The 17131-nt window shown below is 40.0% G+C and overlaps 1 protein-coding gene across 1 annotated transcript; it reads right to left on the bottom strand.

Annotated features, from left to right (window-relative positions):
- Window positions 1-5356: 5356 nt before the first annotated feature.
- Window positions 5357-9368, bottom strand: Fabp7 (fatty acid binding protein 7). The gene is made up of 4 exons (XM_028868353.2): window positions 9174-9368; window positions 8593-8765; window positions 7897-7998; window positions 5357-5689 (listed from the first exon to the last, which is right to left on the bottom strand). The coding sequence occupies exons 1-4, from the start codon at window positions 9244-9246 to the stop codon at window positions 5639-5641; spliced, it is 399 nt and encodes a 132-aa protein (XP_028724186.1). The 5' UTR covers window positions 9247-9368; the 3' UTR covers window positions 5357-5638.
- Between the last annotated feature and the right edge of the window lie 7763 nt (window positions 9369-17131).

Raw genomic sequence — 17131 nt, 5'->3', positions numbered from 1 at the left:
GCCAACCCCATGCACATTATCTTCCCTGAACCCCAGGAGCGCCTACCTGACAGGGCCACTTAGGAGAGGTGCTGGCAGGGGCGGGGAAACTCTGAAGTGTGTTTGAGACATTTGAGTAGCAGATGGGTCTGAATTTCCTCAGTTTCTGCACCACCCGAGAGACTCAGGACAGAAAGGCAAATTCCCAAGCCTCAGGCCGGCTCTGATGAATCAACACTCCAAGAATGGAACCCAGCAGTGTGTTGGCTTCCCAAGCCTCCAAGGTGATGCATCGGTGGAGTTTGCAAACACATCCGTCCTGTCCCGGGTTCACCTGAACCCCCCACCCCAACTGAGTTACAGCACGTCCTCATGCAATACACCTGGTCAATGCAAATAGAGACTGTTGATTTTACACGCCGACGGAAGTTTGGGAAACTATTTTGGCAAGGAAGCCAGACTCCCCAAACTATGTTTGATATATATTCTGTGTTCTTTCTTTTGGCATTCATGAGAATGCAGTCTCTTTAAAATAAAGCCAATAACTTTAGTTTATAAGGCGTGGGGTTTATGTGGAGAAGACCACACCTTTGAGAAACACTAACCTCATAAAAGAGGGGAGCCGGAGCACCTTGAAGCTGTGCTGTGTTAAAAGATCCTGCAAAATACTATACTTTAGCTGAGTTTACTGGGGGAAGGTGGATGCTTTAGGTAGAAAGCCAAAATTTTCCTAGGTTATCTTGGACCCTTTAATAATCAATTGCCTTAACTTGTGTATCTAGCACAGTATTCTCATGACTAACAGGGTAACTTAGAATACATCACTAAGCTTAATTACTCTTTAGATTCCTACATTCCTAAAATTAAGAATACTACATCTAAATGCTATAGATTTACCTACTTGGGTTTACATTCTTTCTACCACAAACATGATTGGTAAATGTATTGATTTATTGCTTTCTTCATTCTGTACTATATAATTTTCTATAACCTATTCCATGCTGCAACAAACACTTAGAGAAAATTGAATCTGTGTTCCCGGCCTGGGAGCACACCTATTTGGTTCAGAATACATTATTCTTATATTCTTGCCAGGTAATTTTACCAAAGTGTTTTACAAATAAATTTTCCATCAGAGAAAAACGTTATTTTACATTTATATAATTTAGTGATTGTATCTCATGAAAAGGGTTTTTTAATGAACACTAACTCCCTTTTCAGATCCTGCCAGACTCCTCCCAGACTTGCTGTAGCTTCCAGGTGATTCCAGCAGGACAAGCTCCACAACGAATTTCAGGTGCAGACAGATTGGCCTCTGCAGTTTCTCAGTTTGTGATCTAAAGAGTATAGGGGGAAGTCAACCAGGAAAAAGATCATGAGCCTGAGATGGAGATTACAAATTATCATTGGTAAGATAACAAGAGTGTGGATGTTTTTAGAAAATGAGCAAATTGTAATACTAATGTTTGCTAATTCCTGTGGGGAGCCTACCAGACAGTTGATAGCCAACTGCAAGTTTTTATTCCAGCTGGCTGGGACTATACTCAGGTATTCGAGACTTAAGTGTATCCCAGAGCATACTGAGTAAGAATCTCTTAAAGGCAAAAACCATATCCTGGTATCTCACTTTGCAGCTGCAGGGGTAGGTTTAAGAGAACCTAAGTTAGCTGGGGCATCTTGGCCTCAGGTCCTAAAATAAAGTTGAGTAAGTTGCCACTGGGTTCTCCATTAAGGAGATCAATTTCCAATTAACCTGAAATGGCCTCAGCGAGAATACAAGATGGAAGAATCTCTGCACTGTCTTGCCCTGTCACACGAGCTTTGTTTTGTTTTGTTTTCAATTTCTAAGACATATTACAGGAAGTAAATTGGTTATGAAATAACTTTTCAGTTAAGAAGCAAAATGCAAGCTCGGTGATGGTGCCTTTAATCTCAGCACTTGTGGGAAGCAGAGGCAGGCAGATGTCTGTGAGTTGGAGGCTTGGGGGTCTACAGAGTGAGTTCCAGGACAATCAGAGCCAGACAGAGCCAGAGCTGTTACACAGAGAAACCTGGTCTCCAAAACTCAAAAAGAAGATGAAGAAGGGGGAGGAGGAGGAGGAGGAGGAGGAGGAGGAGGAGGAGGAGGAGAAAGATAATGACAGCCTCCTGTCTACTGCACTTTCTTTTTCCTTTCTACTCAGTAGGAAGCTCAAGGCTTCAGTGTTCCACATGTGGATATACCCAAAATGGAAGCCTGCATCTGTAGGTCTCCAGGCCCCAAGTGTTCAAGTTCATCTGAACCAGGGAAAATGGGAGATAAATGCAAAAAAAAATTCTGATGACTGACTGCCAGTGGTTGTTACAGTTTCATCTCTGTTGCCAAGATGAAACACTCAACTAAAAGAGTTCATGGAAGGTGTCTTAGTCATTGTTCTATTGCTGTGGATAGACACCATGGGACTGGCTTACAGTTTCAGAGGTTTAGTCCATTCTCATCAGGATGGGGAGCACGGCAGCATATAGGTAGGCATGGTGCTAAAGAAGTAGCTGAGAGTTCTACATCTGAATATGAAGGCAATAGGAAGAGAGAGCCACTGGGCCTGGCTTGGGCTTTTGAAACCTCAAAGCCTACCCCAGTGACACAGTTCTAACAAGGCCACACCTCCTAATCATTTCAGATAGTGCCACTCGCTAAGCCTTATGAACCTACGGGGGTCATTCTTATTCAAACCACCATAGAAGGTAATGGTTTCTTTTATAGATCACAGCCCCACCATTAAGGGAAGTTAAAGCAGAAACTCAAGGTGGAGCTTGAAGCAGAAACTGAAGGAATGATACCAGCTCTCAGATAGATTCATACTTAGCTAGCTTTCTTTTAGAGCTCAGGCCAGTTGCCCAAGGAATGGGGTCACCTACAGAGGGCTGTGCCCTCTTCTATCTACCTATTAACAATCAAGACCCCACATCAATGTCTACAGGCCAATCTAATCTGGCAGTCTCTCCATTGAGACTCTCTTCTCAGGTAAACCTAAGCTATGTCAAATTGACAGTTAATGCTAACTAATACAGTGGTCTATGACCAGATTTTACAAAACAGCTTTTAGCTTAGTTTATATATTTGAGAACTTGAAATTTCCAAAGTGGTATTCCTTTAATCTCTTGGTCAAATTGCCTTTGGTTATGGTAAATATCCCCTTTTCTCTAACAATGTTGGGGGGGGTTGAAAAGTTAGTATATCTATACATTATTAAGGGAAATAAAGTTCAATTTGAAGAAAAATGAGTTCCAACTACTTTTAAAAATTTAAGAAATAGAAATATCTAGTAATACTAGTTCTATAAATATACATATGGTCTACCACTGCAGCTCTTGACTTTTTTTAACCCATTGTGATGTTATTTCCTATTCAGGCCACCCAAACACCTTTCCATTCTTTAGTGTTTTGGAAACTAATACCAATAGGCTGTGTTTTAGCTTTATTACAGTGAACTGAAGAAAAATCCCACCCTTAGTTCAGCAAGCCAGAGTCCATGCTTCCAAAGCAAGAGTCTGCAGCAGAGACAGTGGCCGTACTGAAGTAGAATGAACACCTTCTCAAAGTCCCGCTTTAGGCTCTTTAGGACCAGTGACTTTAGATAATCTTTGACAGTAATAATTTTTCATTTAAATGTTTAATTTTGTATTTTCATGCTCTATATTAAAGTACATGAGTACCTAGAGACATAGCTCAATGCTTAAGGGCACTTATTATCTTCCAGAGAACCAGAGTTTGGTTCCCAACACCCAAGTCTGGTGGCTTACAACTACTGTAGCTCCAGGAAATCTGACACCCTCTTCTGGCCTCTGTAGATACTCACATATACCTCCATGCAGGAGGCGCGTGTGCACACACGCACGCGCGCACACACGCACTAACACACACACACACACACACACACACACACACAAATTATTAAGTATTTTAAACTGCACATTGAGAATTCTTAATATAGAAATTGGAAATTCAAAATGCTCCAAAGTCCCAAACTGACATGACACCACCAAGGGGAGATTCCAAACCTGAGCTTACATTGCAGAAGCTAGTCAAAATTGAAGTGCATTGAAATATTTTACAAAATTACCTTCAAGTATGTGAAGAAGGTACATATGAAACATAAATGAAATTTATGTTTAGATCATATTTCTAATATATCTTGTTATGTATATGTATATCCTAAAATCCAAAACTCTTTTTGTCCCAAGTATTTTGGGTAAAGAATATTGAGCCAGTCTTACAGCAATCAGGTAACAGCATCACCGCAGTGAACCATATAAATTAAAGAACATTTCCTCACATTTTATACTTTGACCTTGAGTTCACTTATAAAAATGTAATGAAACCACAAGATTGCATTAAAATAAGGATTACATATTTCCCAAAAAAAATATTTTACTATGCCCCTCCGCATAAATACCCCTGCCCCATAGACACTTATATACTAAAGCTGATAGACAAAAGGTTTCCTAAGGAACAAGCAGGAGAATAAAATCTTGCAGTTTTGTTTTGGAAAGAAACTGAGCCAAGATGCTGAGTTCCAAGAGGATGTAAAGGGAGACAGGGGAGCTTGCCATTCTCAGTATTATTTAGTAGTCATGAGAACTTAGCCAGGCAACTGTAATCCTTGTTTTACTCCATCGGTAGAATACGTACAACATTCCCTGCCTTTTTTTATATCATGGGTTGAGAAAATGACCAAAGAGCATTTTACGAGTAACAAAATGTAGTCACATTTGTTTGTATGTACATCACCATTGCAAACCAGCTACAAAAGATATTTGGTTTGGTTTGGTCAAGTCCATTGCCATCATCCTTTCTACCCAACCCCAGGAAAAAGAGGAATTTGAACATTCTCATGGATTCTCTGTGTTTACTTCCTTTTTACATACTTGATTTAGTAAAGTTCAGTGTAGTGAGGTGTTTAGAGATTCATGCTAAGAATGGAGGACAGAAATCAACTTCCTTTTCCTAATTGCCTTACTCAAAAACTTTGATAAATGACATTGTGATTGCATGGCACTGGATTATATTTATTTTTTTTTATCACATTTTGAAGCTTCTCATTTTCTTTCTTTGGACTGTTTTTTAACAGCAGAAGGTTAATTTTGTAGTCCAAGTCATTGTGGACAACTTCCTTAGGGTCCTGACCAGATTTATTGATTCAAGTTTTGTCATCAAAGCCACAAAAACATGGCATCTCCACATTTTCTGGGTCACCCAGTTATTTTATGAATGAATATTTTATACAAGGCAATACTTTTCCAGTGTCAGTTTATGCTATAAGAAAGGCTATTTTATTGAAAACTCTCCAATAGACAGTTCCTAGACAGACTGATGACATTAAAAACAACAGTAAACTTTTTATGTGTCTATACTTTTTATTCCAATTGGGTTTATATTCCAAAGAAAATCATAAAAGTATTCCCATCTTTATAAAAAGTTACTATAAAATTGTAGCAAATTACAAAACAGGGACCTTTGCATATCAAAATTCTATGAGTTGCTTGGAGTAGCGTATCTTTACATTACAATTTTCTGCCTCCACACCAAAGACAACCATCTAATGAGTGGGCAGTGCTATAGTAGCTGGCCATCTCTGAAACTCCAGCAAAGCGAACTTCCAAAGAACCACCGTCTCCTCTATGCCTTTTCATAACAGCGCACAGCAACAGTATCACCAATGGTCAGAGTCTGAAATCATCAAAAGAGAATTGAATCTTTTTACCCAGGAGTATTCATGGCTGAAGTTTTTATCATGGATATGATTTCCATATTAAGCATGAAGAACAAAGGCATTTACAAGTGTTAAATGTTGCATACACTTTTTGTTTCCTAACCAACCAACCAAACAAACAAACAAACAAACAAAAAAACACAAGTTCAATGAGTGAAACACACACGCTCATGTTATTCAGGTTTCTGAAAATGAAAAGGGGGCAGAAACTGACTCTGCAATTGAAATTACATTAAAAAAAAAATCCCTTTGTGTTACATTATTAAGGGAACTAGAACAAACTGGATGCAAGGAAGGTGGTGTCTCACTGTGGCCTCAACTATCAGTTTTGAAAGGGAATTCGATTTATGATAAGTTTTCATAACATTTTTCAATCCATAATCTTGATTGATTTCTTCAGAAAATACAAACATCTGAGCTCATGGTATCCGGAATGATTTATTCTAAAATCAGCAACAACACACCCTACAGTGCTCTCTCTACTTTGACTACCATGTTTAGCCCATGTGAATCTACCCCTGGTGGTATGTGGCAATGGTACTGACTGTTGATTCTCTAACTCTGAGCTTGAAGAATTACTATAAAATCACTTTTAAATATTAAGGTGTATGCTCATGATTTTCAAGGATTGACATGAGTCTCAGAATACAGCATGTCTTTGCTTTTATCTCCATTTCTGAATTCAGTCTTGCCTGATCAGTCATAATTCCCAAAGGTGACCTTGCTCCAGCTTTCTATAGACAGGAAAGAAATGGAGGTGACATCATAAAAAAAAAAAATTAGCTTTAGGATTGTTAGAAATGAATTCTTCCTTAGTTGATGATTCAAGAAAAAGCTCTGCTTTCTGCTCCCGCAACCTTACACATATGAGAAGAAGTAAGCATATTTCAGTTCTGAGTAGCTCTGGCTGTGCTCTTAAAGAAGAGGGAAATCTGTTCTGTAACAGCAACAAAAAAAGTACTCGTTGATCTTACCTTAGCAGGAGTTTGTAAAGGAACCCTCGACATCCCCAAGAGCAATGAGACAGCTTAACAATATCACTGTCATCTAAATCGCATTTCTATTTTTGAAATGGTCTCTATAGACAGCTGACCTGAGCTCCTGGGAGCTCAAGGTCTTTGGACCAACAGTTAGGAAGCCTGAATGGGACCAACCTAGAACCTCTGTGTGTGACAGTTGTGTAGCTTGGTCTCTTTGCAAGGCTCCTAGCAGTGGGATCAGGACCTGTCCCTAGAGCTTAGCTGGCTTTTGGGAACCTGTTCCCCATGCTGGATTATCTTGCCCAGCTTTGATGTAGGGGGAGGAGCTCAGTCCTGCCTCATCTTGATGTGCCTTGCTTTGCTCAAGCCCATGGGAGGCCTGCCTCTTTCTGAATGGAAATGGGGGGTGGTAGATGGGAGTCAGGGTGGTAGAAGGGAATAGGAGGAGAAGAGGGAGAGGAAACTGTGGTTGGTATGTAAAATAAATAAAAAATGTTAATAAAATATAAAATAAAATTAAAAAATGGTCTCTATCAGTCTAGATGAAGGCTTAACTTCTACTAGGGAAATTTATAAAATTATTTTTTCTATTTTATAACATTTACATGTCTAGCTATCATTGAACATATGTTTAAAATTCAGCTGATTCGTTAAAAAAAAAACTTCAAGGAAGTAACATCAAACAGTTCTAGTAGAAATTAAAGTTTCACCTTTTGTTAAACTCTAAATTATTTGCACTGATCTTTTATAAAGTGGAATATCAAATATTTAAAATGTTCTTATGACCATATCTAATAAGTAACTTCTCTGAGATTCATTTATTTTATGTTTTAATATCAGCAATCTTCATATCTTTCCTGAACAATATTTTTTATATTTCAGTTTCAGGTGAAGGTTGAGATGCATAGTGATCCTATGATGACAATTCTTGACACACAGTTCTGGGTAAATGGATGTATTATTTTAAGAGTACATATAAGCCACTGAGGCAACAACTGTTCCGATCTCTAATTCCTCCTGTTTTACATATTAGTAAGGAATCTGGGTAGACACATGCTGTTATAAGAGAAAGAAGGGAGGAAGCCAAAGGAGAGAAACTTAGGAAGGGGAGGCAAGAGGAGAGGAAGAAAGAAAGAAGGGCAGAAGGGGGCATGGACAGAAAATGAAGAACTCCTAGGACTTACCACGACCATTTTGCCATCCTTGATTTCTCTTACACAATCTGTTTCTTTGCCATCCCATTTCTGAACATGAATAAGCTTGTCTCCATCCAACCGAACAACAGACTGAGACCAACAACAAAAATGCAGATGATTAACAGGTAGAAGTCGATTTCAAATAGACGTCGAATGACGGGATTTTTGTAGAGTGCCACAATTGAGTATATCACCAATAATTATTCAAGCAGTACTTCATCCTCTATTACTTTGAGATTCACTGTTATCCAAAAATGTGGTCAAATATAATTTGGCTGAAATGTATACAACCAGTTGCAAAAATGTTCTATATCCAAAATAAAAACACAAAATTACTCTTCCTGTTTAAGCAAAGCTTTAGTGTGAGACTGACTCACAATCAATCTGAGGTGATCCAAGAGAGGAAACATGGCATGGTCTTTCTTTCAAATAAACCCTGTTCGATACTCTCTGGGTAAAGGTTGCCATAAAAAAAAATGTTGGATAAGAGAAAAAGAGGCTGGTTGTTTGGCTGTGAAAATTACTTGGTGTCTAGGGTACAACTTGTGTACGCTGGAATGTTAACTCTGGTTCTCTCTCCCTGAACATAAGTTCTGAAATCTTCCCCCTTTCCACCTCTAGGAAGCAGAGGGATTAGGAGTCTTCATCCCTCCACATCTCCACCCCAGAAAGGTGGCTTCTTACCTTACAGTTCCTGTCATCGATGCTGGTTTCCTCAAACTCTTCCCCCAGCTGGAAACTGATCTCTGTGTTCTTGAATGTGCACTGGGTCCTGATCACCACTTTGCCACCCTCCTGACTGATTATCACAGTCGGTTTGGTCACATTTCCCACTTGCCTAGTGGCAAAGCCCACACCTGAAACAGCAAAAATGGCCAGAGCAGTCAAAAGCGACTTCCAAAACAGTTCATAAAGCAGAAATCTGCTTGCCGCCGCTTTGAGAATCCACAATTCTAAAGTGTAGGTTCCATTCAAACCTGATTAATGATTAGTGGGAGCCATGGAACAGCTGAGCACAAATAAAGGAATACTGAGCACAACCCACCACTGCCCACATTACAGAAGCTTCACGTTTTCCACAGAATATCAAACCGTCCTGTTATTTGGTCCAGGGCAAGAAGGTAAGAAAACGCCACATTAAAAATTCTTTTAAGTGGGCTATGTACAGTCTAGCATATTAGGACGATATGCTCAGCCTGTTTCACAGAAACCCAGGATCAAAACACAGTGTTAAAAGGAGAACAGCAAGTCTTATTTTTACCTACCCAGAGCCTTCATGTACTCATCAAAATTCTGACTGTCAGTCAGCTTCCAGGTGGCGCAGAAAGCTTCCACCATCCTTGCCCTCACGGTCAGCCGAAAATAGGTAGGAGCTGGGGGAACTGGGGTCTTAACCACCACTGTGATTCACAAAACCCCTTTGCTCCTCAGCAGCAGCCCCTGCCTTCTTATTTGGAAACGAAGCAGGCAAAAAGCCAATTATTTGAATTGCTAACTTGTCCCTCTTTCCAGTAGGCTGTCGCGGGGGGAGGGGCTGGGCAGATGGCTCCAGTCCTCCTTTTGATTTGCTCAGGCCACTGGGTTAGCGGAGTAGGTCAAGATCCTCCCAGTGCACACACCACCGTCCTGATGCCTGAGAACGCGCCATAGGAAGTCAGCGGGGCCTGAGAGCAGAGAACCGGAGAATGAGAGAGGGTTTTTTAGGTTCAGCGGAAAAAAACTTGGCAACTGCAGTCTCAAACTGGGAGGCAAGAAAAGAGAAGGACAATAAGACATTCAAATTGATTTCCTTAACCAGCATGCTGGTTGCAAATGAAGACCCCCCTTAAAGAAAAACTCACTGAAATGCCAGATTTTTCAGACAAAGGGGTCTGAATGGTGTATTTAATTTTCTCTTATATTTACACGGAGAGCAAAATGCAGACCCGAATATGCCAAACTGAAAAGACAGAGGGGATAGGTGAGAACGCAATCCCTAGATGCACTCTGTTTGACACCTACTCAGAGTATTAGTGATATATGATAGTCTGGTTCCCTCTCAACATGAACTCAGTGAATTTAAAGACCTTGTAGTTCTTTCTAAGAATGTAAGAACCAGACCGGAAAGGAAAAGGAACCTCAAAAAGTATGGTTAGGGTTCGCTAATGAGTTAGAGACACAAAGAGGAGAGTGTTTTCATTCACCTCTTTGAGTGGGCTATACAATCCATGGGGAAAAGCTGGACAGAAGATCATTTAGTAAGTAAGATCTTAAAGGACATTTTGGCTTCCTGAGGCCACATCTACCAAAACACGGTGCTTGCCTAAGTGCGGAGACAGGAACTGGCTGGGGTGGTGGGAACGTGGAGAGCTTTGCCTATGGTTTGTCCCAGCTCAGTGCACCACAAGAATGGTAGAATTCCTGGAGGGTTCTCACGGAGGACTTAGAGGGGGTCTGTGAATTTCCCCTTCACTTTGGATTCCCCCTGCTTTGTGGATGCAGGCCCCAGAGAAACGTCATTTTCTGCAGCTCAGAGAGAGAGCCAGGAGTCGCAGTAGGTGTGTCCCATTCTACAACACATGTAGAAGACAAGGGCCTAGAACACAGCCTATTGCTATACTAGCTAGGTGACCGTGCATTACCCTTGTTTATCATAAACACCTGAACTGCCTCTGCGCCTGTTTGCACAACGTATATGAGTGAACAGTTCCACCAACGTGTTCAAATGAACAAACCAAAAATCTACCAATTGCTTCTAAGAGCCTACTCACCATCGGAAGGCCTGGCTCATTTGGCTTCCCCAGGGTTTGGCATCTTAATCCAAGCCACTCTTGGCTTTACCTGATTCTATAGCAACAACTACCTCACTCTTCTTTCGACTTCTCCTGTAATAAAGCAACCTTTTCAAATACAAGTCTGCCTTTCCCTCACTACTAAGGACATTGATCATTTTTTATGTGCTTTTTTGTATTTTGCATTTTTTGGATACAGTGACTATTTAAATAATTTCCCTACTTCCAAGTTGATTTTTTTTCCTGTGGTGTTGTAGCCATTCTTTATATATTTTCAATAACTTAGTTGTTGGGTATGTGTTTTTTGCAAAAATCTCATATTTTTCTTCATTTTCTTGGTTAGAATAATTTTTTTCCTCCAATATGTCAAACTTTATTAAGTATGCATCTTAGGTATGTACAATTGAATTTGTGTTAATTATACCAGAGTGTAGTTATTTTTAAATTTTCAATGTGATCCTGTCCTCTTATTTAAGCCCTTCTGTATGTATTCTTCTTGTTCTCCAGTTAAAGACAGAAACAAAGCAGACCTGGCCCTGACATCTGAAGGAGTCAGGGTGAGCCAAACACGGAAGGTAGTGCATGTGCTAGACACCTCAGCTTAGGGACTGAAATGTTTGTCCTTATGCATTTGGCCCTTCTATTTTTCAGACAAAGAATATGACAGACAGATGTGTTTGTTCTGATTCAAAGTGCATATTAATGTAATTCTTTTGTAATTCGTGAGAAGCGCTTTGGGAATTTCATACTGATATGCAGAAGAGAATATAGTTATATGGATATCTATAGTAGAATTTTTGGGAGAGCCAATCTATTTTGTGACTACCACAATCAACACACCTGAGAAAATTGGAAATATTCAGTATATAATATATTAACACTGAATAACTCCTGCTTGAAATAGGAGTGTATTTGATGCTCTAAAGAGAAAGTCGGAGAGAAGAACCTGTGTTGTACGAAGGGAGATTCAACAAATACTTTTTCCCAAACTCCCTAAGCCTTGGAGTAATGTTTGACTCTGCTGGGGCTTTAATAATTTACAACCCCCATAAAATCAAGAAGGACAGATTGACCTTTTTCCTAGAGCTAATTCCTGTAAGTGTTAACTGTTGACAGTGAGACTTCTAAACATTCCCATGACTGGTAGGGCTGGTGATGGGGCTCAGTGGCAAAGTGTGTGTCCAAGGCCCTATTTTCAGCAAGCCAAGGGGGAATAAAGAAATCCATTATAAAGATCTACTTACTCTAAGTAGTAAACTGGAAAAGGAGGGAGGGGCTTGAAGAGGGGCCAGTCTCCACACAAGGCTGAGTCTCTTGGAGCCTGCTTTCTAATAGCCTTTCCCTTTGTAAGACAACAGAGTGTGGCCATAAATTTTCAGCATTTTCTTCAATTAAAAAAAAAAAAAAAAAAAAAAAAAGCTAATCAAGGTCATGACCAATGTGTCCTGTAAAATTCCCACAGGCAGTTGCTAAGGGAAATAAGCAACATTCAAGACCTTTTCATTATGAACTTACACAGAATCCTAATGGAACATCTTCAGAGCTAAAATGAAATGCGACTTGTGCTGATTGTACTGTCGAGGCACATCTCTCCTATAATTGGCAAGAGAGAAAAGACCAGATACCACCCTGCTTTTCTGAAATAGTGGCGCAGATACTCAAGGGGTTCACCTGTCCGTCTTACCTACACTTCCCAGCCCCACCTGCACAACCAAGAAGTTAAATTTGCTCTGTGCCTGAGTGCTTGGGGTAATTAAGATCCTAACCTGCAAGGGGCGGGGAGGGGCATTAATGTAATTCTGGTAATTGGATTTGATGGGGAGGGGATGAAGCAGCGAAGAGAGAACCAGTGGACCATCTGTCCCTTTGTGATGTGAAATTTGTGTTTTGTGGTGCGTGCAGAAAATACCTAGCCTGGACCAGAAAGGAACTGGAGCTCTAGGTGGTGCAGCTTGAAGAGGTCAGGGAGAAACTTCCTCTAGCCTCTTTTTCATTTCCTACCGTTTTGAACTTTCTACTTCCCATTATCTAAGAGTTCTATTTCCCATATTTTCTTAAACGTTAAATATAAAGGAAGTCCTTAGATTCCTCTCAGGTTGAAATGAGTCAGAAGACAATTTCTCTTATGCCCGGATTGTTATAAAAGTTTCAGGACCTTCCCTCCTTAGAGTATTGATGTGCAATAGCCCTGCCAAAAAAAAAAAAAAAAAAAAAAAAAAGCTCTTCTCTCAATCCTTATTAACTTATGCTGTCATTTAGCATTTAGCTCAGATATTATTTCCTCGCAAGAGACCAGTTTAGAACCTTGTGGTTTTGTCATCTAATGTCTCTTCCACATATCATAATATCAGCTAAATATGTTCACAATTCGTTGTTTAATACCTTTCTCCCTCATAGGAACACAAGTTAGTTCATGATTCACCTATTTTAATCTGCAATGTAGTCCATGCTCACTGTCTAGCATAACATGAAATCTACAGTGTGTGCTCAATGATCATTAAATGAATGGACAAAATAGAGTGAGCAAGGGAAACAAAACTCGAGAAAGATACATTACTACCTATATGGTCTTTTCCAGGTCTTTATCCTGATGCTTTTCTCTTTGCAGATTGTATGACCCCCAAGGTATACTAACTAAGCTTCCTCTTCATTCCCATCACACTAATGTTTAGGTACGTTACCTCTCTAGTTGGCAGTGTGAATCTGGCAGACTGGAGCCTTGAAATGAGGCTGACTAAGGTCTCATGCATTCACAGTATCAAACTGTTGGTACTCTGAGGGTATTGTGAGGGTTAAGCAAGGTCAAATAAGCAAAGTTCACATGAATTTGGGATATATACAGTCGCAAGGACGACCAATGTCTGGAAACATCATCTGACTGATAATAGAAGATGAAGTAATCTGTAGATACAGTAATAGTAGAAGAGTAATCTGAAGCAAGCCCCCTCCTATTTACCACACCTGGGAGGGGCTGAAAGCGCATTCTAAGAACAACCCATGTTACGGAGCAACAGAGGTCATAAGACTTTCCCCTTGTTTTCTTGGCATTTTCTCACAAGCTCTCAGAATTTTCCTCACATAGCTTCATTCATAGATTGTGTTTCAACAGGATGGACACTAAGACTCTTAGTTTTTAGATTTCTTTTTAACACTTGAAAAAAAACACATACACAATAGTCTGGGAGAACATTTAAGTGTATCATGCACTCATTAATGCAAATGTGGAACAATCTTGTTTCTTGTCAAGTGGGAAAGACTGATGATAACAAATATATATAAACAGTGCCCTTTCGGTGTATTCTCAAGTCTGCTTATTATGGGTTATTTTATTTGTATATTGACAAGGCTTTTGTTTATTATTGTTGGTCTCATAGTATTTGAGAATTTCTGTTTTCTTTGTACATAACAATAGTTTTCCTGCCCTCCATAATAGGTTTCTCTGCTGACATAGTGAGCCATATCAAGCCAAACTGGAAAAGTATATCAAAAGGTTGATTTGAGCAAAGCAACTCCCAGGTGGGTTTTCCAGCCCCAGAGATGGAGGCCAGAGGAACCACACCCACAAACGAAGGCAGGAAGACTTTATAGGATGTAAGCAAGGTGTGATGATGTGTCTGCCACAACTTGGGTTTGTACGATCAAAGGCTGAGCATTTTAGGCAAGGTCTTGGGCAGCTGGCAACTTTAGGGGAGGTAGCTGTAGTAGCCACCAAGAATGCAGAGCTAGGCTTTTTCGTGCCTTACCTTTGTTTGGAGATTGTCTGAGTGGGCTGAAGGTTCCAACCAAACACCCTGACCTTTTTGAGTATATGAGTGCCAGTTCAAATCTGGCTACTTCCTGTAGACATGGGATGATGTAGGGAGGGGGAGTTAGGAGTTGGTGAATTCATGCTCAGCAGGAGGTATGGGTAAAGAAGTGTTCGGGTAGCTGTCACCCTGGAGACCTCACAAATCCATTCCCAGAGGAAGCAGAGAAGACAAGTTGCTAGGAGAAAAAAAATAGACAGATTATTACCACTGGCCCTATGAATGGGGCTAGCCATGAGAAGAATGAAGATTGCCAGAAAGAATGGAAGGGACATGTGCCCTGGTTGTATTGGAGAACTTCTTCAGACAGTTTGTAGAGTGACTTGATATTAGTTTCCACCAGACCAGATTCACTGATACACTAGCAACTCTCTTTCCCTAGGAACATGCAGGGGTGGTAGTTTGAATGTAATTGGCCCCCAATATCTCATAGGGAGTGGCACTATTAGGAGGTGTGGCTTTGTTGGAGTGGTATGGATACCACCTGAGTATATGTCAATTGACTACCTGTTGTCTCTGAGTCAAGACGTAGGACTCTCAGTTCCAGTACGGCGATGCTCCCCATTATGATGATAAAGGACTGAACCTCTGAAACTGTAAGCAAGTGCTCTCAATTAAATGTTTCCATTCATAAGAGTTGCCATGTTCATGGTTTCTCTTCACAGCAATGAAAACCTTAAGACAGCAGGTGTCTATAAGATAGCTGGGACAGAGTTACACCTTGGTGTCATAGCAAAGGCTATGACTTTGGGTTAAAAGGCATAAGCATTTTCCCCCACGTCTGAAGAGCCTGATATATGTTTGAGCCCAATGAAAGGCACCCTTAAGTTTATACTTAGAAGACAGCCAAAGGGAATTTAAAATCATCATTGCTCCATCAGTTTATCAGAATTCTATTCATCAATGCTAAAACTCTGAACCTTCAAAATCTCAGCATAACAATAGCACAGAAAGGTTTCAGAAGTCGAAAACATTTTTATATACCTTAAATCATTTACTTATACCTTTACGACTTGCATTTATGCATCTTAAATAATTTTCTGTGTTCCTTTGGTGGAAAGTTACATCTGAAACCCATTTATCCTTTACTATAAAGCCTCCGAACAAGGCAAACCTTCCTGTATTTTTTTAAATAAGAAACTTAACTAGCCGGGCGGTGGTGGCACACGCCTTTAATCTCAGCACTTGGGAGGCAGAGACAGGCAGATTTCTTTGAGTTCGAGGCCAGCCTGAGCTACAGAGTGAGTTCCAAAGCTACACAGAGAAACTCTGTCTCAAAAAAACCAAAAAAAAAAAAAAAAAAAAAGAAAAAGAAAAAGAAAAAGGAAGAAACTTAACTAATGAACTACCAACGTGGGGGGAGGTGTTAAACTGGCAAAGCTATCACATGAAATATCAAAGTAAGGTATAAACAATAACTTGCAGACAACTAGCTGTTAAAGGAAATTATTCAGGATTCGCTGAAGGTTGAAGAAATGACTGGAGCTGTTTTTAACAAAACAGGATTGAATAAGGAATGAGATGCTTGCAGAGCTAAAGAGTTGAGAGGAGAGATTTCAGGCTGAGATAAGCTTGCAGGAACACTCTCAGTTCACTACCAAAGAAATCATCTTCCTGCAGGAAGAGTGTTCTGTAGTATTGTTATACAGATTCAGGAAGCTCCTTTCCCATCTGATGGCTTCAGCAAAATTCTGTGAAACATTAACCTAATTAATTTTTAACAATACAAACATCAAGAGTTAAATATCAAGGTCAGAACCTGAAAGATCAGAGAAGCAGGGAGCAGCTGCCAGTCACTTACAATCTCTACTGTTCCTCCATCCAAAAAGGCTGAGTGCCTCTCTCAACCCTGCCTATTACTTCCTGTCTCCTCTCTCTCTCTACAGTCCTCCAAACCTCTATGGTCAATTTAGGTCAGCTAGTGGCTAGCTCCACCCTCTGACTCCAAGCAAGCTTTATTTGTCAAACCACAATCAAAATATCACACATTTCCCCCTTTTGGTCTAAATAAAAAGTGAAGGTTTTAACTAACATAGAAAAACTATATACAATAAACACAATAACTATATACAAATATATACAGGCAAGAATTACATTAACAATGTCCAGTCCATTTGCATTTAACAAATTCCAAGAAAATACTCCATTATCTATCCTATCTTAGTGAGTCTACAGTGTTGTACCTAATTCACTTTCTGTCCTAACTACTATTATCAACCTAAAACTATCTTATGTCTCTCAACTTTATACACCTTACACCTCTTTTCTCAGTTTCTTTTCTGAATTTGGTAACAAGGAAGAGTATAACTATATAGTCTTCAACTCCATCAGAGACCTGAGAAGGATATAATATTACTTGAGTAAACAGAAAGTGCAGAGCAAGCAACTTCCAAAACTAAGAAGTGACAGAAACAGCTGGCTGCCCAGAGAGTCAGCTCTGTAGCACTGGAGCATCCATTTTCAGCCTGCAGTTCTAGAATATCTGATAGACTTTTCTATGAAGCAGGATTTTTGAAGGACTGTCCTACCTTGTCTTGGCAAAGTTTGGCAGTCACTTTCTTTTGTGTCCTGGTTGTCCAATTTGGACAGCATACTGTCAGCAGTGGAGGCAAGGTCAGTTTCTTGCCCAGTGGCTAACTTTTGCCA

This window comes from Peromyscus leucopus, chromosome 8a (assembly GCF_004664715.2).
Source record: "Peromyscus leucopus breed LL Stock chromosome 8a, UCI_PerLeu_2.1, whole genome shotgun sequence".
Taxonomy (NCBI): Eukaryota; Metazoa; Chordata; class Mammalia; order Rodentia; family Cricetidae; genus Peromyscus; species Peromyscus leucopus.
This window is presented reverse-complemented; position numbering and strand designations above follow the sequence as displayed.